Source organism: Trachypithecus francoisi, unplaced genomic scaffold (assembly GCF_009764315.1).
Source record: "Trachypithecus francoisi isolate TF-2019V2 unplaced genomic scaffold, Tfra_2.0 Lachesis_group21, whole genome shotgun sequence".
Classification (NCBI taxonomy): domain Eukaryota; kingdom Metazoa; phylum Chordata; class Mammalia; order Primates; family Cercopithecidae; genus Trachypithecus; species Trachypithecus francoisi.
In genome coordinates this window covers 39,936,106-39,957,589 of record NW_022681467.1, presented here as the reverse complement: position 1 = coordinate 39,957,589, position 21,484 = coordinate 39,936,106, and the positions used below count along the sequence as shown (strand labels likewise).

General features: G+C 46.9%; 1 protein-coding gene across 1 annotated transcript; it reads left to right on the top strand.

Moving 5' to 3' along the window:
- Positions 1–845: 845 nt before the first annotated feature.
- On the top strand, positions 846–8,254 carry FITM2 (fat storage inducing transmembrane protein 2). Its single transcript, XM_033186477.1, has 2 exons — positions 846–1,115; positions 3,858–8,254. The coding sequence occupies exons 1-2, from the start codon at positions 943–945 to the stop codon at positions 4,471–4,473; spliced, it is 789 nt and encodes a 262-aa protein (XP_033042368.1). The 5' UTR covers positions 846–942; the 3' UTR covers positions 4,474–8,254.
- Positions 8,255–21,484: the final 13,230 nt, after the last annotated feature.

The following is a 21,484-nucleotide window of genomic DNA, read 5'->3' as shown; positions in this document are numbered from 1 at the left end:
CCAGCCTGGGCAACAGAGCGAGACTATGTCTCAAAATAAATAAATAAATAAATAAATAAATAAATTTAATAATTGCAGAGCGTGGTGGCTCACACTTGTAACTGCAGCATTTTAGGAAGCCAAGGCAGGAGGATCGCTTGAGCCCAGGAGTTTGAGACAAGCCTGGACAACGAAGCAAAACCCTGTCTCTACTGAAATAAAAATTTTAAAAAATTAGCCAGGTGTGGTGGGTGCCCGCCTGTGGTCCCAGCTACTCGGGAGGCTGAGGTGGGAGGATTGCTTGAGCCCAGAAATTTGAGGTTGCAGTGAGCTGTGACGGTGCCATTGCACTCCAGCCCGGGCGACAGAGAGGTACCCCCCTCTCTAATTAACTAAACAATAAATAAATAAATAAATACAATAATTATTCCTAAGGAAACTTCATCTCATGTGCCTCTACCTGTACCAACGTAATGAACCCCCGAGTTCATAAACTAGCTTTTGGGAAAGGTTGATCTCTTGTCTCTGGCATTTTACAGATGAGAAAACTAAGGCTAAGACGGCAGAGGTGTCTCCGAGGCTCCAAGAAAGACCAAATGATGCTGTGACTACTGCTCCAATTCTCCAGGGCTACATTTATCCTCCTCCAGCCTCCAGCCTCCAGCAAATACTTTCACAAGCGCTTTTTCCCAGACAAGAGCAAGACGCGGAGGCTCGGGGACTGGGAGCGGCCGGGAGAGCGCAGGGGAGAGGAGCGAGGAGTTCGGGGACCAGCACGGGCCTGAGGTAGCAGCGGCCACCAGGGGGTGCGCGTGGGCTCCGGAGCCCAAACACGCCTCAAGGGGTGGGACTCGGGGGCGGTGCGCATGCGCTCGAAGGAAGGTGGAGGCGCAGGTCCGGGCGAAGGGCGATACGGTGGCCGAGAGGGCACGGAGCGGAGGACGGTGGCCGACGAGATCGGGCATGGAGCATCTGGAGCGCTGCGAGTGGTTGCTGCGGGGGACGCTGGTGCGGGCGGCCGTTCGGCGCTACCTGCCCTGGACCCTGGTGGCCTCCATGCTGGCGGGCTCCCTCCTCAAGGAGTTGTCCCCGCTGCCCGAGAGCTACCTCAGCAACAAGCGCAACGTCCTCAACGTGTGAGTGCACCCCGATCCTCTGCTGTCCCCGCCAGAGCCGGCCCGCTGTCGCCTCGCCCAGAGAAGCCGGTGCTACCTTCCGTGGTGGATGAGTCATTGGAGGGAAGTCCTCCTCCTAGCCGTGACAGCAGCATCTGTACGCGTGTCACGCCTGGGAGGCCCCGGGGTAGCTGGTGTCACTAGCGGTTCGTGTGTGCAGACCCACTTTGGGCAGCCTGAGCTTGACTGGGCAGGTGGTGACGAGCGGGGTCGTGTATGTCTCTGTGTGTAGGGATGTGGAATGGGGTGGGGACGAACCAGTCCATGTTGACACTCCCCCGCCTCCCCTTGGAGTTAGGAGCTGATCCCTGCCCTGTTTGGGAGATGCCACCTCACCTCTGTCCTGCCTGCCTGTGTCAGACCCTGCACAGACCCCACCCTGCGTCAGATCAGATCCCCCCAGCGTGTGGCAGAATCCCATTACGACCAGTGGAAGAGCCTCGCCCCAGCCTGTGACAGGCAGAGCCCCCGCTCCGAGATAGTCACAGAGGAGTGGAACCCCCTAATCTGTGCCCTTTCCCCTGGATCTCCTTGGATCATCTCAGCCACTCAATGCATGGCAGTTGCCCAGAAAAGCAATCCCAGTTGGGCGCTTTGAGACATCTCCTTAACTTCACCCATCCACTTCTTTGCTTGCTTGCTTGCTTTTTTCACAACTCCCGGTTAGAAAGTTTATTGCACAAAAACTCTGTTGCAGTCATAAAGGGAAACTTTGAAAGATAAAACTGCTCTCTTGATGTGAACCTAAGTGTTTTCCAGAATAAGTGTCTCCGGCGTGTCCTGAAAGTCAGCCCAACTTTGGTTATCTACTTAAAACCCTGGTTCCTTTCACAGGCAGCTTCCTCAAATGCCTGACGGGTCTTGGCTCTGGCAAGATCTTCCTTATCAGTCCCAGTGAAGATTTTAGTGACAGGCCCGGGGGTGGTGCCTGAGAAGCCATTGGAACCTAGAAAAGAGTCCTTCTGTCCTTGGTCCACCTTCCTTCCTCACCCACCCTGAGAGGCTGGGCTAAGAATAGATCAGGAGAGTGGTAGTGGCCCCAAGTTTCTGTCCTGGGTTTAGGTCAGCCGCCCTTTGTGAGCACCGAGAGGCGGACAAGGCAGCTACTGCTTCCTCTGGCCTAGGTGAGCTGGGAGCCAAGTGGGCTGGCTGACAACACACCCCTGTGTTGTTTGGAGGTAGTCATTGATCCTGGAGTTTTGTTCCAAGCCTCTATGCTGATTAATGAGAGGGAACTAGTGAATCCTGGGATATAGAAGGGATCTTAAAAATCATTTGTTCCTCCCAGCTCTGTTTAATAGCTGAAGAAACTGAGGGCTGGAGAGGTAGGAGGTATAATAAGTAAGTGTCAAGATTTGAACCCGTGTCTTTGGCTTAAAGTAAAACTCATTGTTTTAAGACTGTTTCTGCCATTAGGAAAGAACCAGGCTGGGTGTAGTGGTTCATACCTGTAATCCCAGCACTTTGGGAGGTTGAGACAGGATAATTGCTTGAGGCCTAGAATTCAAGACCAGTGTGGGCAACATAGCAAGGCCCCATCTCCACAAAAATAATAATTAAAAAAAAAATTAGCCAGGCACATTGGCACACACCTGTAGTCCCAGCTATTTGTGAGGCCGAGGCAGGAGGATTGCTTGGGCCCAGGAGTTTGAGGCTGCAGTGAGGTGTGATTGTGCCACTGCACGCAAGCCTGGGCGACAGAGTGAGACCCTGTCTAAAAAATAAAAATAAAAAATAAAAAACCACATACGGTATGGGAGAAACAGCATGAGCTTGGGGGCTGTCCAAACCGTGGTTTAATCTGTGCATGCTGGTTCTGTGAGTGTGACCCTGGCAAGGTACTGAACTTTCCTGAGCCTTAGATTTCTTGTCTATAAAATGGAACAATGGCACCTTCCTCCCAGGGTAAATGTGAGTGCTCTACGGGAAAGTGAATGTGTGTGAAAGCTCCTGGCATTAGATGCTCAATTATTATTATATATTTTTATTATTTTCCTAAGTAAATAACATAGTGCTTGACACCACAGATCCTGGATTTGAATCCGGCTCCTCCACTTCCGGCCTCCACTTTGGGTGGAGCACTTCCCTCTGTCTCAGTTTTCTTCTCTGTTAAAGGCAGATAATAACAGTACTTAACTCATAGAGTTGTGAATGGATTACCTGGTTAATACATTTAAAGTACTTACACAGGGGTAGGGGAGGGGAGGAGGGGAGGAGGGGAGGGCTGGGCGCGGTGGCTCATGCCTGTAATCCCAGCACTTTGGGAGGCCGAGGTGGCCGGATCATTTGAGGCCAGGAGTTCGAGACCAGCCTGGCCAACAGGTGAAACCCCATCTACAAAAATTAGCCAGGCGGAGTGATGCGCACCTGTAATCCCAGCTACTCGGGAAGCTGAGGCAGGATTGCTTGAACCTGAGAGGTGGAGGTTGCAGTGAGCCGAGACTGCGCCACTGCACTCCAGCCTGAGTGACAGAGCGAGACTCTGTCTCAAAAAAAAAAATAAAATAAAATAGATAAATAAATAAATGAAGTACTTAGGAAGTGAAGTATATGGTAAGTACTTAAAGCATGATAGTTGCTATGACTGTAGCTTTGATCGGTTTTCTCATCTTCCCTCCCCTGGCAGTCTAGAGACCTGAGTCCTGACATGGTGTGCTCTCCGCCGTGTTCCCTCTCTTCACTTCCGCTTTCCTCCTCTGTCAGGTATTTTGTCAAAATGGCCTGGGCCTGGACGTTCTGTCTCCTCCTGCCTTTCATTGCCCTCACCAACTACCATCTGACCGGCAAGGCTGGCCTGGTCCTGCGGCGGCTGAGCACCCTGCTTGTGGGCACGGCCATCTGGTACATCTGCACCTCCATCTTCTCCAACATCGAACACTACACGGGCAGCTGCTACCAGTCCCCGGCCCTGGAGGGGGTCAGAAGGGAACACCAGAGCAAGCAGCAGTGCCACCAGGAAGGGGGCTTTTGGCATGGCTTTGACATCTCAGGTCACTCCTTCCTGCTGACCTTCTGCGCCCTCATGATTGTTGAAGAGATGTCCGTGCTGCATGAGGTGAAGACGGACCGAAGCCACTGCCTCCACACCGCCATCACCACCCTGGTTGTGGCCCTGGGCATTCTGACTTTCATCTGGGTGTTGATGTTTCTGTGCACAGCTGTTTATTTCCACAACCTGTCCCAGAAGGTGTTCGGCACCTTGTTTGGTTTGCTAGGCTGGTACGGGACATACGGGTTTTGGTATCCGAAAGCCTTTTCCCCAGGACTTCCTCCCCAGAGCTGTAGTTTGAATTTGAAGCAAGATAGTTACAAGAAATAAAAGAGTAACAGGGTGGGGACAGAAGGACAATGGCTAATCTATTTTTCAAATATATATTTTGCTTAGTTATCTGGCTAAATTATTGATCCTACTTCAGAGGGAAAGTGTACCAGGCAGTTTTGGTGGGTAGTGCTGAAGTCTGGGGAGTGAGTTTAGTCCTCAGACTATTCTTGGCAATATCACCAGTGTTGCAAGCACCACCATTCCCAGTTAGGCACTTTTTGTCCCTGGTAACACTCTTTATCTGGAACACTCCTTTTGTCCTTGGAGTGGGGAGCTAAGGCTCACCAAAACGGCAGAATCAGGAAAACCTCTATGGTGTGGCTCAAGGGGAGCCCAGAGCCTTAGGACTCCTTTGCTGCCTTCTCCCTGGTTCTAGTAGTCTTTAGATTTTCATGGCTCTTACTGCTGTTACTAAACAGTATTTTCCGGCCGGGCATGGTGGCTCACACCTGTAATCCCTGCACTTTGGGAGGCTGAGGCAGGTGGATCACCTGAGATCAGGAGTTCGAAACCAGCCTGGCCAACATGGCGAACCTCATCTCTTCTAAAAATACAAAAATTAGCTGGGTGTGGTGGCAGGCACCAGTAGTCCCAGCTACTTAGGAGGCTGAGATAGGAGAATTGCTTGGACCTAGGAGATGGAGGTTGCAGTGAGCCAAGATTGCACCACTGCATTCCAGCCTGGGTGACAGAGCAAGACTCCATCTCAAAAAAGAAGAAACAAAACAAAACAGTATTTCCCACTGGTCAATTTTGCATAGGCATCTGTTTCAGGGTTTCAGGCAGGGTTCTTTTTTTTTTTTTTTTGAGACAGAGTTTTGCTCTTGTTGCTCAGGCTGGAGTACAATGGCCCGATCTTGGCTCACCACAACCTCCGCCTCCCGGGTTCAAGTGATTCTCATGCCTCAGCCTCCCGAGTAACTGGGATTACAGGCATGCGTCACCATGCCCAGCTAATTTTGTATTTTTAGTAGAGACAGGGTTTCTCCATGTTGGTCAGGCTGGTCTCAAACTCCTGACCTCAGGTGATCCGCCCGCCTCGGCCTCCCAAAGTGCTGGGATTACAGGCGTGAGCCACTGCGCCCAGCTCAGGCAGTGTTCTTTATAAAAACACCCTGGTGCCTGAAGGACACTCTCTGGTTGTAATATTTGTTTCATCCATGAAATGTTTATGACTTGTGATTAGCCACCAAAACAGGCCCTTTTAGATGCAGTGCCTCTCCAGCCAAGTATTGGATGATTTGTATGTAGTGGGTTATGATCATTTTCTGTCCGTGTTTCAATTACTATATGCTGGTTTTTTGGAGCAATAAGATTACTTTTTTTCTGTTTTGTTTTGAGCGAATCTTTTACAGTTTTTGATAAGAACTATGGTATTTGTTCTTTGTTGATGAAACTCCTGAAAATAACTCACACCACCAATGCTACACTCTGGCACACGTAGGTTGTTTTGAGGGTTTGTCGGTTGGTTGGTTGGTTGGTTTAGAACACTAATGTACTTGTTGTAAACTAAACTCTGGGATTATGATCTTAAATTCCACCTCGTGGGGCTGTTTTCACTGTTAGCAATGAAACCTGGGCCGGGTGTAGTGGCTTACACCTGGAATCCTGGCACTTTGGGAGGCTGAGGTAGGAGGATTACTGGAGCCCAGGAGTTTGAGACCAGCCTGGGCAACATAGTGAGAACCCCACTTCTGTAAAGAAATAAGATAATCAAACCACAAAGCAGGCATTTTAGTAACAACCTGATGAATTGTAAGGTGAATAAGGGTAATTTTGCAGAATGCGTTCTTTCACCGAAACTTCCCTGACCACGTATCAGTGGTATAGGCTGAATAGCGTGCTTCAGGGTCGTGTGCTGAGTGCATTGATCACTCTGCTGTGGCCCAGGGCATCTGTACCTTTTGGACAAGATTATGATAATTCAGAAGTGAAGTAAAATGCCTCCCTCTGATGGCAAAAAGCCAGCCTGTTTGCAAAATCACCCTTATTAAAGGATGGCATGGCTGTGGCTCCTCCCTCCTGTTACCTGCATCACCAACTGAACTAAACCAAACCATACCTGGTTTAGTTCAGGCCTGTTGAACTGCCCTTGAAATCAGTTTCGTTTTTCTCTCCCCTTTGCAGCACTTCTCAGTTTCCAGCTTTGTCATTCTATGGCCTTTGCTGTGACAATGCTGGGAAGGGTTAGAAATCCTGTCACCTCCATCCACAAAGGCACAGTTCCACGCCCTGTGATAAGATGTCCCCTCTTCTCTCCCAGACTGTCTCCTTAAGCCTTTCAAACTGAGCCCCTTGCTGTTGGGGTAATCACCCTTAAAGCCGCCTTGATGCCCCTCTCTCCAATCAAGCCTAATAGTAGCATTAACTGAGAAGCAGTACACCTGACTGGCTTCACTCACACTTAGGTGGTTGAGGGTGAATCTTCGGTGTAAAATCTTTTACTATAAAGATATATTTTAAATATTTTGTATCCCATCAAGTTGCAGGTTAACTTTATCAGTCACAATGAGTCATGATTTGTTGCACCCAAAAGGAGCAGAAACACAGGTGATGAGATATGGGAGGTGGCACCATGGTGCTTTGGAGGCGTTGGCAAGATGTGACCCTTGTTGCGTACACCCATAAGCCAGTGGTGGGAGTGGCCGTGGAGCAGATGGCAGGGGCTTGTTGAAGGGATTGAAAGCTCTCCTAGGCCGGGCACGGTGGCTCACACCTGTAATCCCAGCACTTTGGGAGGCCAAGATGGGAGGATCACTTGAGGCCAGGCCAGCCTGGCCAACATAGTGAAACCCTGTCTCGACTAAAAATACAAAAATTAGTCAGGTGGGGTGGTACACGCCTGTAATCCCAGCTACTCGGGAGGCTGGGGCAGGAGTATTGCTTGAACCCAGGAGGCAGAGGTTGCAGTGAGCTAGGATCACGCCTCTGCACTCCAGCCTGAGTGACAGAGTGAGACTCCATCTCAAAAAAAAAAAAAAAAAAAAAAGCCTCTCCTAAGTGTCGTGTTCAGCACTAAAAGGGAATAGGCACAGGATGACCCCAAAAATTCATTTGTGACACTTAAATCTCCAGATATTTATCCCACATGGGTCTGATTTGGGCTCAGCACTAAATTAATTCTATGTGGAAAGTGTCCATTGCAGAGCCTTCTGTATCGATGAGGCTTCCACCACTTGTCCATGCTTAGCCTCCTTGCCTTTTCCTTGGGAGCATGCTTTCTATTCCTATGTGAGACAGCCTGACATAAGTGAAATGATTTGGGCTCAAGCAAACCCAAGGTGTGGGTTCATATCTTGGCAGTACTCCTGATAGCTGTGTGATCATGGCAAACCTTGTTTCCATTGTCTGTCAGGTGGAGACGATGAAGGGAAATGGGGCATGTAAAGTGCTCAGCATCTGTGCTTAGCAGGCCATAGTCTCCCTGCCTCGTTTTTCTTGAGTAAGCCTTTAGAACTTTCTGACTCCTTTAGAGCTGGCAGAGAAACGAATATATTTTGGGTGCCATTTGGAGTCTGGGTCTTTTGTTAAAACTGTATTGTGTTGAAAAGTGTCTGTCACCCCCAGGCTCTGGGGGCATCTGTGATCATAGAATACTGCCATGCTTATTTTGCCTCTCTATGTTGAGATTAATTCACTGATGCCTCATTTTCCACGTGCATCTGTCATAGTCTGGGTACCAGACTGTATTTAGAGAATGACTTTTGCCACTGTTATATACACACAGATCGTGTGTGTAAACAAGCAAATGAAAGTAAACTGAGATAATGAAATCCCACATTTCAGCGTTTTGTGTGTTCTTTTCTAATACTCTTAAGGAAGTACAGAGCCCAGTAAACCTCAGTCCACTTGGTAAAAGTAGGTAATTCTTTCTAAATTTAACTTGTCATATACAAGTTATTTTACGGCTAGAGTTGCTCCTGTTTTTCCCCCAGGTCTTGTAATATAAATGCGTGTTCAGGCCGGGCGCAGTGGCTCATGCCTATAATCCCAGCACTTTGGGAGGCCGAGGCAGGCGGATCACGAGGTCAGGAGATCGAGACCATCCTGGCTAACACGGTGAAACCCCGTCTCTACTAAAAGTGCAAAAAATTAGCCGGGTGTGGCGGTGGGCGCCTGTAGTCCCAGCTACTTGGGAGGCTGAGGCAGGAGAATGGCGTGAACCCGGGAGGCAGAGCTTGCAGTGAGCTGAGATCGCACCACTGCACTCCAGCCTGGGCGACTGAGTGAGACCCCATCTCAAAAAAAAAAAGAAAAAAAAAATGCCTGTTCAGTCATGTATTTCTTAGCTTGACTTACTCCTTCCCTCTGTGCCACTTTCGTGTCTTATAGTCCTGAGGTCAGGATCAGCCGGAGTTGGGAGCAGTCCTCTTGGTAAAAGGTGAAGGAGGCCTCACAGAAGCAACACTGAAGAGCACTTTCAAAGTTTACTCAGATGAGGTCACCTTAGCAAGGGCTTTGTAGCCCTGGAGGCCTGTTCACATGTGAGAGCTTCTTGTGCCTTTTAGTGCCCACTCGTTTGTCAGCCTGACCTGCTTGGCACGTCCAGGAAGTGTCTGTCGAAAGCTCCGTGGCTCCAGGATTAGAATCCCCTCCCATTGCAGAACTTCCCTGTTCAGATTCCTTCGGCAGCAACAAACCGTCCTTGGGCTCCCACTGTGAGCTGGGAGCTGGGGTGGAATGATAAACTCCCCTCCTCATGGAGATTATGGTTCAAAGTCCATCCTTTTGTAGCTTAAGCTGTGTGCTGGGGTTGCAAAGTTGAATTAGGTCCATCTCTGCCTTGGAAGAGTTTTCCCTCTCGTGGAGAAGAACCAGTCTCGCCGTAAAGTGTTCTGAGTGTTGGGGCAAGGTCAGGGCCAAGAACATAGAGCAGGGAACAACCAGAGGCCCTGGAGAGTCAGGGAATATTTTCACAGAAGGCCGCAATTCTTTGGGTTTTGATGGATGAGGAGGAGTTCTAGCAGTTAGGCAGAGAAAGGAATCCACGGCAGTGGGGACAGCACATACAAAGGCACATAGATATATTACCATGATTTTTATGTGGACATCCATTTTCAAGAAGCCTCACTTTCCTGTCATTTTTAAAAGCAGCTGAGGCGGCCGGGCGCGGTGGCTCAAGCCTGTAATCCCAGCACTTTGGGAGGCTGAGACGGGCGGATCACGAGGTCAGGAGATCGAGACCATCCTGGCTAACACGGTGAAACCCCGTCTCTACTAAAAAAAAAAATACAAAAAAATTAGCCAGGCGAGGTGGTGGGCGCCTGTAGTCCCAGCTACTCAGGAGGCTGAGGCAGGAGAATGGCGTGAACCCGGGAGGCGGAGCTTGCAGTGAGCTGAGATCCGGCCACAGCACTCCAGCCTGGGCGGCAGAGCGAGACTCCGCCTTAAAAAAAAAAAAAAAGCAGCTGAGATTGGAAGAAAGGCAGCCTTAAAGGACTGTGAGTGGAGATCATAGATACTCCCTGCTATAACATAAAGAGCACTCAGTGCTGTGGTTTGAATGTATTTTCCAAAGTTCATGTCTTGGAAACTTAATCCCCAATGCAACAGCATTGAGAGGTGGGACCATTAAGAGCTAATCAGGTTATGAGGCCTCTGGCCTCGTGAATGGATTGATGCCATTACTTGGAGAGTGGGTTTGTTAACATGAGAGGAGCATCCTTATAAAGGATGAGTTTGTCCCCCTAGCCCCCAAAATCTTTAGCCCTCTTGCCTTCCACTATGGGATGATGTAGCAAGAAGGCCCTAGCCAGATGCCAGCCCATTGATCTTGGACTTCCCAGCCTCCAGAACTGTAAGAAACAAGTCGCTGTTCTTTATAAGCCACCCAGTCTATGGTCTTCTGCTATAGCAGCACAAAATGGACTAAGATGCTCAGCTGGAAGTTAGAGCACCTGGCTTTGAGCTGGGTTTGAACTGGGTTCTGCTGCTGGTTTTTCCACTCATTTGTGTGACCTTGAACTAGTCACTCAACATCTCTGGGTTTCAATTTCCTCCTGTAATAAACGATGGGGGTGGACTGTGTAATCTCACCAAGTCTTCGAATCTTTTCTACTCTGTTTCTCTGTTCTACTTGATGAAAAGTTCTTCCCAAGCTGACTATGGCTTTTATTTTTGGAAACAACATGAAAAGAAACTCCCACTCACAGCTGATGTGGCAGCTGGTTTCCTGGTGAGTGATGGGGGAGCAGACCTCTGGGTGCATTTTGTTGCAGCCCTGCCTCCTTTTTCTCTACATCAACATACAAATGTAGCTCAGGCCTGGTTGCACGTGTTCACATAGGTTTACTGGACATGGGGAGCTGGACCTAGTTCCCAGAGGAATAAACTGCAGAGGTCTTATTTATTTATTTATTTGTAATATTTATTTATTTGAGACAGAGTCTTGTCTTACCCAGGCTGGAGTGCAGTAGTGCCATCTCGGCTCACTGCAACCTCCGCCTTCTGGCTTCAAGGAATGCTTGTGCCTCAGCCTCCCGCGTAGCTGGGATTACAGGCATGCACCACCATGCCCGGCAAATTTTTGTATTTTTGGTAGAGACAGGGTTTCACCATATTGACCAGGCTGGTCTTGAACTCCTGACCTCAGGTGATCCACCCACCTTGGCCTCCCAAAGTGCTGGGATTACAGGAGTGAGGTACCGTGACTGGCCAGGTCTTTTAAAGTCTCCAAAATAAAAATATTTTTGATAACCGTCAAGAAGGTAGGTTCTGTTAGGAGAAATCCTTTACAGTTTAAACACCTTTAGAAACTGTCCCAGAAACCTCGAATACAGTCTCTGGGGAATTTTAAAGTTGAACACACACAGAGTACAGAAAACAAATATTCTCATACTTTAAAAGGGGAGGTAAGTTGGTCCCACCTGTTTAGATGGCGACCTAGTAGTAGGCTGGGTGCAGTGGCTCACGTCTGTAATCCCAGCACTTTGGGAGGTCAGGGCCGGTGGATCGCTTGAGGACAGGAGTTTAAGACCAGCCTGGCCAGTATGGTGAAACTTCATCTCTACTAAAAATACAAAAAATATCCGGGCGTGGTGGTGCGCGCCTGTAATCCTAGCTACTTGGGAGGCTGAGGCAGGAGAATTGCTTTAACCTGGGAGGCAGAGGTTGCAGTGAGCCGAGATCGCGCCACTGCACTCCAGCCTGGGCGATAGAGTGAGACTCCTTCTCAAAAAACAAAATAAAACAAAACACACTTAAAATATGTAGACCCAGTGATTTCAATCTAGGGATTTGGGCTTTAGAGATGCTTCAAGAAGTGAGCAAAGCTAAGGACAAAGGTTTTATTACAGCTGGCTATAAGAGTGAAAGATTATCAAGAACCTAAATGCCAATCAGTTAGATAAATTATAGCAACTCCATTTTAGTGATAAATGCAGTCACTGCAAAGAATAAGTGATCTTACCATCACAAAGAAGGTGAAGAGGAATAAAAAGAGTAAGTGGTATATGTCTAGTGTAGAACCTGGAGGCAGAAAGCCCTGGGCTCATGTTGACTAGAACTTACAGCTGTGTGTCCTCGACTAAGTCAGTGTCTCTGAGCGTCGGTTTCTGAAGCATGTGGTGGGGTTAATAGTGCCTCAACTTACTCAGCTTTCACTGCTCCAACAGCTGAGGAGCACCGGTGTACCAGGCTCAGTGCTAGGCACAAGGGATGCACCATTAACTCAGAGAAATACAGACCTGCCCTCAGCAGGTCTACAGTCTAGCTGGGCATAGACAGTGAAAGGAGAGACCCCAAAGTGTGCTGAGGGTCAAAAGCAGGTGTTTCCCTAATCTACCTTGACACTGTTACCAGCTCAGGCAGAGATGGTTTATATAAAGCATTTAGACAAGCAAAGGAATGGCGAGATTATCATGGACTGCGTTCGTTTAAATCCTGACTCTGCCACACTCTGGCTGTTCCTTAATAAGTTCCTTGACCTCTCTGGGCCACAGTTTCCTCATCTGTAAAATGGGTGTAAGAACTTAAAGGGTTGTGAGAACTAAATGAATTAACACTTGTACTCAGAACAGGAACTAGTGAGGCCAAGCATGGTGGCTCACGCCTATAATCCTAGCACTTTTGGAGGCCAAGATGGGTGGATCATTTGAGGTCAGAAGTTCGAGACCAGCCTGGCCAACATGGGGGAAACCCCATTTTTACTAAAAATGCAAAAAAAAAAAAAAAAAAAAGAATAGCTGGGCATGGTGGTGGGTGCCTTTAGTCCCAGCTACTCAGGAGGCTGAGGGACGAGAATCACTTGAACCCAGGAGGCAGAGGTTACAGTGAGCCGAGATTGCACCACTGCACTCCAGCCTGGGCAACAGGGTGAGACTCGGTCTCAATAAATAAATAAATAAATAAATAAATAAATAAATAGAACAGGAACTAGCGCATGGGAGGTACTAGATAAATGTCTTTCAAGTGCTCAATAAGTCTCTGATGTGCCACCAGAACCATAACTTACTTTAAAATTGGGCGGGGGGGAAGACCCATGCATATGACTTTTGAATTTTATTGACTCATGGGTAGTCAAAATGCACTGTCAGGGTCGGCTAAGTGGCTCATGCCTATAACCCCCGCACTTTGGGAGGCCAAGGAGGGTGGATCGCTTGAGCTCAAGAGTTTGAGACCAACCTGAGCAACCTGGCAAAACCCTGTCTCTACTAAAAATACAAAAAAAATTAGCTGGACATGGTGGTAGGCACCTGTGGTCCCAGTTAACTTGGGAGACTGCGGTGGGAAGATGACTTGAGCCCAGGGAGTGGAGGTTGCAAGGAGCCAAGACTGCGCCACTGCACTCCAGCCTGGGTGACAGAGTGAGACCCTGTCTCAAAAAAAGCAAAAAGTGTAGTCAGTGAATGGCCAGGTTCCAGTGCTCTAGCATGGGAATGGAGTTTCTGAGACTCTGCAGTCTGGTTTCGGGGTTCACTAGGGGATGAGGGAGAATAAGAACTGTTTTGCAGGAGAGCTGTAAAAGGAAAGAGCACATTGTGTCTGTGGTGTCCTTTTGGCTTAAGTAGGTCCCCATCTTGTTTGAGGTGCTATCTGCCCAAAGGTGAGCTAAGAGCTGCCTGGCACTGGTTCCTGGGCTGCTTAGTTTTGGGGACCAGGCTGGGGACCTTCTCACTGAGCCCTGCCACTTGCCATGTCTTCTCTGTCAGGGTGTGGCTGCCCAGGGCATGTGCATCTGGGGTGTGGGAGTGCCTAGGAGGTAGGTGGGTGGGAGCCTGGGAGCCACCTCTGGTTAGTCTCTTAATTTCTAAAGTTATTGGGGGCTGAGTGCAGTGGCTCACACCTGCAATCCCAGCACTTTGGGAGGCCGAGGTGGGTAGATCACTTGAGGTCACGAGTTCGAGAGCAGCCTGGCCAACATGGTGAAACCCTGTCTCTACTGAAAATACAAAAATTAGCCAGGCACAGTGGCACATCCTTGTAATCCCGGCTACTCAGGAGGCTGAGGCAGGAGAATTGCTTGAACCGTGGAGGTGGAGGTTGCAGTGGCCTGAGATGGTGCCACTGCACTGTAGCCTGGGTGACAGAGTGAGACTCCATCTCAAAAAAAAAAAAAAAAGAAAAGAAAAAGAAAAAGTTATTGGGGCCCTGCCCTAACAAGCTGCTGTTGCTAATTTCCCACCCTCCACTCCTCTCAGCCCTTCCTGCCTTCTGCTTGCATTTCCTGATCATGCTCCATCTGCCAGGCACCTGCTGTGCTGCTGCGAGTAATGTGGAGTGAATGGATGGGGACATAAGTGGACTCTCATCTGGAGTTATTAGAAGCACTCGACCTGGAGCCAAGCGGACCACCTTCCAGTTCTGCCAGTCAGCTCCTCAGCTGTGTGATCTTGGACAAATCACTTAGTTTTTCTGAGCTGGTTACTCAACTACGAAGTGAGGACAATATTTTCTGCTGCACTAGGCTTTAATTGTCTTTTTTTTTTTTTTGACAGAATTTTTTAATGTAAATTTCAAAGTGCAGAGTTAGTAGTCAATGAATGGAAGTTATTATTATCAGCTCCATTTCAGAGATGAGAAAACTAAGGCCTTTAGGTAATGTAGGTTGCTAGAAAGGAACCAAACAGGTCTTTGGAGATAGGCTGATGTGATCTGGGCAATTGAGTCTGTGACTTTGGCAGTGAGGAACCAACGAGCTAAAGAAAATATGCCCTTTAGAAGCCCCTACTGCCCTCCCCAGCAGGAGTCCTGTAATGACAGAGAGACCTTTCTTAACAGTCTAAACTTTGGGGACACCTGCTACCACAGTCCTGGCAGTGTTGTCCATCTTCCTGACTACTGAACTCTGCTGATAGCCCCTGTCCTCTTCATTTCTGAAGCACCTGATGGCAACTCATAGAAGAATAGGCAGCTGACGGATTTCTGAGTAAATGCCTATGTATTGACACTTCCTATCTTCCACTCGATTTTCTCAATGATGTTCTGAGAGACAGAATGGGAGCAGGAGCCAGGCATGGTGGTGCACGCCTGTAGTTCCAGCAACTCAGGAGGCTGAGGTGGGAGGATCACTTGAGCCTATAAGTTTGAGGGTGCAGTGAGCTATGATCTCACCACTGCACTCTAGCCTGGGCAACAACAGAGTGAGACTCTGTCTCTCAAAAATAAAAATAAAAATAATGGGACCAGGAAAGGACTCCTGGGGCTCTATCCCTCTTACAGTGGGATCCTGACCAAACCAGACATCACCCCATGCAGGGCCTTGGTGTCCCATATGTAGAACAGGTGGGTGAGGGGTTTCTATTTTTTTTTTTTTTTTTTTTTTGAGACAGAGTCTCCCTCTGTTGCCCAGGCTGGAGTGCAGTGGCGCGATCTCGGCTCACTGCAAGCTCCGCCTCCTGGGTTTACGCCATTCTCCTGCCTCCGCCTCCCTAGAAGCTGGGACTACAGGCGCCCGCCACCACGCCTGGCTAATTTTTTTGTATTTTTAGTAGAGACGGGGTTTCACCGTGTTTGCCAGGATGGTCTTGATCTCCTGACCTCGTGATCCACCCGCCTCGGCCTCCCAAAGTGCTGGGATTACAGGCGTGAACCACCGCGCCCGGCCTGGGTGAGGGGTTTCTAATGTCTTCCAGCCCATACTGAGTCTGCCATTTTCTTTCCCTCCCTCCCTTCCTTCCTTCCTTCCTTCGTTTCTTTTTTTCTTTCTTTCTTTCTTTCTTTCTTTTTCTTTCTTTCTCTCTCTCTCTCTCTTTCTTCCTTCCTTCCTTCCTTCCTTCCTTCCTTTCTCTCTCTCTCTCTCTTTATTTCTTTCTCTTTCTTTTTATTTCTCTCTCTCTTTCTCTCCTTCTTTCCTCCCTCCCTCCCTCCCTCCTTCCTTCCTTCCTTCCTTCCTTCCTTTCTCTCTCTCTCTCTCTTTATTTCTTTCTCTTTCTTTTTATTTCTCTCTCTCTTTCTCTCCTTCTTTCCTCCTCCCTCCCTCCCTCCTCCTTCCTTCCTTCCTCCCTCTTTCCCTCTCTCTCTGTTCCTTCCTTTCTCCCTTCCTTCATCTATCTATCTCTGGAGTCTCCCTGTACAAAGCTCTCTCTGCCTGCTGCCATCCATGTAATCATGCCATCCATGCTTCTCCTTGCCTTCCACCACGATTGGGAGGTTTCTCCAGCCACGTGGAACTGTTAATCCAATTAAACCTCTTTCCTTTGTAAATTGCCCAATCTTGGCTATGTCTTTATCAGCAGTGTGAAAACAGACTAATAAAGTGGTGAAACAGGCTCACCATGCACTGGCTACCAACTTGTCTGAATCTGGTAGGACAGAACACTCATATTCACAAGTTACATGAAGCAGATTTATTAGTTACAGATAGACAGCAAAGGACAACAGAAGCCTGGCCCCCCAAGGCTCAGGAATGCTGCCCAAGGTGGATAATGTCTTGACTGTGTATGCCTCACTTGCACTGCAGCAGTGGGAACCCGGAAGTAGCTTGGCTTGGGTTTTATGCCCCAGGGCAATGTGATCACTGGACTAAAGCACTGAAGGGCATCCTGTTCTGGGCAGGCTTTGAGGGGATTGGAACAGAGCCCAGAAAGTTCTGGCTAGTCCCTTCCTATGTGAAGATATTACATTCCAGCACATTCTACTGTTATTTTAGAGAATTGTAAACACGAAAGTGGGGAGAACTGGGTCAGTCCAAGGACACCCAGAGAACTGTCCTGCAGAAGTAACCTGCAGAAGTAATCTCTTACCCAGTTCAGTGTCCTGGGGCCCATGAAATGTAGGGAAGGCTAGATCTCCTTGAGAAAAGTTCCTGTGACTGTCACAAGTATAAACTATCTTCCTTTAAGCTCTTCAGAGAAGCCTGACACTTACCTGGGTGTATCCCAGAGAAAAGGAAGAAATTTCAAGAAAGAGAGAAATACCCAGAGCTTTCAAGGTATATTCTACACTGGCTCTGAGTTGAAGCTACTCCCTTGAGACCTAAAATGCTACTGAAATCAAAAGCAGGGCTTATTTCCAAATTTGTTCTATAAGATCAGTATTACCCTGATACCAAAACCAGACAAAGACACATTAAAAAAAAAAAAAAAAGAAAAGAAAACTACAGGTAAGTGTCCCTGATGAACATTGATGTAAAAATCCTCAACAAAATACTAGCAAAAAGAATTCAACAACACATTAAAAAGATCATTAATCATGACCAAGTGGGATTCATCCCAGGGATGCAAGGATGGTTCAGCATATGCAAATCAATCAGTGTGATACATTATATCAATAGAATGAAGGACAAAAACCACATGACAATTTCAACTCATGCTGAAAAAGCTTTTGAAAAATTCAACAACCCTTCATGATAAAAAACCTCAAAAAACAGGATAGAAGGAACGAACATATCTCAACACAATAAAAGCCATGTATGGCAGATGCACAGCCAGTGTCATACTGAATGGGGAAAAACTGAAAGCCTTTAAGATCTACAACAAGACAAGGGTGCCCACTTTCACCACTGTTATACAACATAGCACTGGAAGTCCTAGCTAGAGCAATTAGACAAAAGAGAGACATAACGAGCATCCAAATTGGAAAGGAAGAAGTCAAATTATCCTTGTTGGCAGATAATATGAGCTTATATTTGGAAAAAACAAAAGACTCCACCAAAAAACTATTACAACTGATAAATTTAGAACTGATAAGTTGCAGGATGCAAAATCAACATACAAAAACCAGTGGCATTTCTGTATGCCAACAGCAAACAATCTGCAAAAGAAGTCAAGAAAATAATCTCATTTACAATAGCTACAAGTAAAATAAAATACCTGAAAATTAATTTAACCAAAGAAGTGAAAGATCTCTATAATGAAAACTACAAAACATTGATGTAACAAGTTGAAGAGGACATACCAAAAAAAAAGGGAAAGATATTCCATGTTCATAGATTGGAAGAATTAATACTGTTTAAATGTTCATACTGCCCAAAGCAATATACAGATTCAATGCAATCCCTACCAAAATACCAATGACTTTCTTCACAGAAATAGAAAAAATAATCCTAAAATTTATATGGGACCACGAAAGATCCAGAATAGCCGAGAGCAAACAGAATAAAACTGGAGAAATCACATGATCTGACTTCAAATGATACTGAAACCAAAACAGCATGGTACTGGCATAAAAACAGACAGATAGACCAGTGGGAAAGAATAGAGAACTCAGAATTAAATCAGTACATCTACACTGAACTAATTTTCAACAAGGGTGTCAGCACTAAAAGGCTGGGCATGGTGGCTCACGCCTGTAATCTCAAAATTTGGGGAAGCCAAGGCAGGAGGATTGCTTGAGTGTAGGAGTTTGAGACCAGCTGGGGCAACATAGTGAGACCTTGTTTCTACAAACAAAATTTTAAAATAAAAATACTAAAGAGGCCAGGTACAGTGGCTTATGCCTGTAATCCCAGCACTTTGGGAGGACGAGGTGGGGCGATCACTTGAGGTCAGAAGTTCGAGACCAGCCTGGCCAATGTGGTGAAACCTGTCTCTACTAAAAATACAAAAAATTAGCCAGGTGTGGTGATACATGCCTGTAGTCTAAGCTACTAGGGAGGCTGAGGCAGGAGAATCACTTGAACCTGGGAGGTGGAGTGAGCTGAGATTGTGTCACTGCACTCCAGCCTGGGTAACAAAGTGAGACTCCATCTCAAACAAAAAACTAAAGAATATAATAGGATTGTTTGTAAGACAAAGAAAGGATAAATTCTTGAGGTGATAGATACCCCATTTGCCCTGTTATAATTATTATGCATTGTATTCCTGTATCAAAGTGTCTCATGTACCCCATATATACCACAGAAATGTAAAAGTAAATAACAAATAATTTTTAATGAGGCTTATTGGGATTAGGTGATAAATGGAGTTTTGGTTTGAAACCATCTCATAGTGAGTGGACCAGTGGCTCTGTGAACCCACCGGTGATTTTTACCCCAGGTCCTGAATATGTTATTGGAACAAACAAATTTAACAACTAGCAGAGCCTACACAGGTCTGCTTGACCCATGGAATGAGGACTACTTAGGGTAAAAGGGCCAAGAGAAAGCTCCTGGAACTTCACACCACCACCACCTCTCACACTAGACTAGTAAACTAAAAGCAATACTGTAAAAGGGATGGGTCCAGAAGAAGGATAAGGTTTTACTGTGAACCCCCTCAGGTGGTAATTCAAACTGCAGTTTTTTCAGATGTAGTTTCTTTATTAATGCAAATCAACACAGTCTTCAGCACTTTGTATCCAGCTCTTGGTCAAGAAAACATTTATTCTATATATCAAATTAATAAGAATCACCAAAAGTCTTTTTTTTTTTTTTGTAATGGAGTTTTGCTCTGTCACTAAGGTTGGAGTACAGTGGCGCAATCTCAGCTCACTGCAACCTCCGTCTCCTGGGTTCAAGCAATTCTCCTGTCTCAGCCTCTCGAGTAGCTGGGATTACAGGCACACGCCACCACGCCCAGCTAATTTTTGTATTTTTAGTAGAGATGGGGTTTTACCATATTTGTCAGGCTGGTCTCAAACTCCTGACCTCAGGTGGATCCACCTGCCTCGGCCTCCCAAAGTGCTGGGATGACAAGTGTGAGCCACCGTGCCCAACCTTATTTGCTTTTACTTGACAGGGCAGTAGCATATCACTTTCTTCCACGGGACTATGTCAGCTTTTCTTTTTCTGTCATAATCTAGTGTGTAGCGACCTTGATTATCTTGATTATCTATAACAAAACAGTGATCCGCTACATTGATGACTCATGCTGTAACTAATGAGCAGGACGCATCAAGTACACCAGATGATTCACTAAGATCTAGGCTCGCCAGAGGGTGGTATGTAAACCCCATGAACATTCAGAGTCCTGGAAACTTGGTAAAGTTCTTAGCAACCCAGGGATCTAGGAAATGTCAGGATATCCCATCCAAGTGAAAGATAAGTTGCTGTACCTCCTACTAAGAAAAAGACACAATTGGTGGCCCTCTTTGGATTTGGGAGGCAACATACACCCATTTGTTTTTATTTTTATCTTTGTTTTTGATGGGAGTGTTACTAAATTGACCAGTATGGTCTCGAACTCCTGAGCTCGAGTGATCCTCCTGCCTCAGCCTCTCAAGTAGCTGGGATTAGAGGCATGTGCCACTGTACCTGGCAGTACATCCATTTGTGTACACTGCTCCAAACCATTTACTGAATAACCCATAAGACTGCCAGTTTTGAATGGATCCCAAAGCAAATTCAGGCTGCTGTGTAAGATGTTCTGCGAGTTCAGCCTTATGACCCAGCAGATTCAGTGGTGTTTAAATCACCTGTGACATAGGCATCCAGTATGGAGCTTCCAGCAAGCACTAATAGGAAAATCTCAGTGCATATCCCTAGGACTTGGAACAAAGTCATATCCTCTTCTGCAAACAATAATGGTCCTCTTGAGAAATAACATCTGGCTTTCTACTGGGCCGTGGTAGAGGCTGCACACCTGACCAGGAGACACCAGGTGACTATGCAATCTGATCTCCCCATCATGAACTGGGTATCATCTGATCCATCAAGCCATAAAGCTAGGCATATACAGTAGCATCATTCTACCATCAAGTGAAAATGACGTAGCTCAGACGATGGCATCTATTTCACCACATTGCTGCCTCTTCCTCAGTCAACACCAGAGGCCTTATGGCAAATGCCCTATAATCAGTTGATGGAGGAAGAAAAAACTCAGGCCTGGCACCACCTGTAAGTGGATAGTTGCAGCACTACAGGAATGCCTCAAAAGACATTTCAGAAGGCAAATCCTCGCAGTGAACAGAATTTCAAGCAGTATGTCTGCTTGTCTGCCCTGTCAAGCTAGAGACAGAAGTCCAGGAATATAAATCTGTACATATTCATGGGACGGATGGTTTGGGTGGATGCTCATGAACATGGAAAGAAGATTGGAAGATTGATAACAAGGAGCTCTGTGGGAGAAGAAATGTGGATGGGCCCCTAGCAATGGACACAGAATGGGAGGATATTTGTGTCCTATGCACATGTTCCCCCAAACAGTACCCAATGCAGAGGAAATCATTGTTCAAGAAACCAATGGACAAGATGCCTTGTTCTGTAGCTGTCTGTCATTCTCTTTCCCCAGCCACTCTAGTGCTTGCTCAATAGGCTGATGTACAAAAGGGCCATGGTAATTGAGCTAGAGGTTATAGATGGATACAACAACATGGACTTCCTCTGATTAAGACTGATTTAATGAATACCACTGCAGAGTGCCCAGTGTGCACAATTCCTGATATGACACCGCTCGCCATAGGAACCAGCTATCTGAGAGCAGATAGGTCACACTGAACCCCTTCCATCACAGAGGAAGCAGCAGTTTGTACTCACTTATTCTCTGTATGCGTTTGACTTCTCCGACCACTATATCCATGGACTTATGAATGCCTTGGTTCCAGTGTTGGTATTGCAGATAACATTGCTTCTGACCAGAGTTGATATTACCGCAAAAGAAATTCAGCAATGTAGTTATACCCATGGGATATTGTGGCCTTACCATGTACTCTC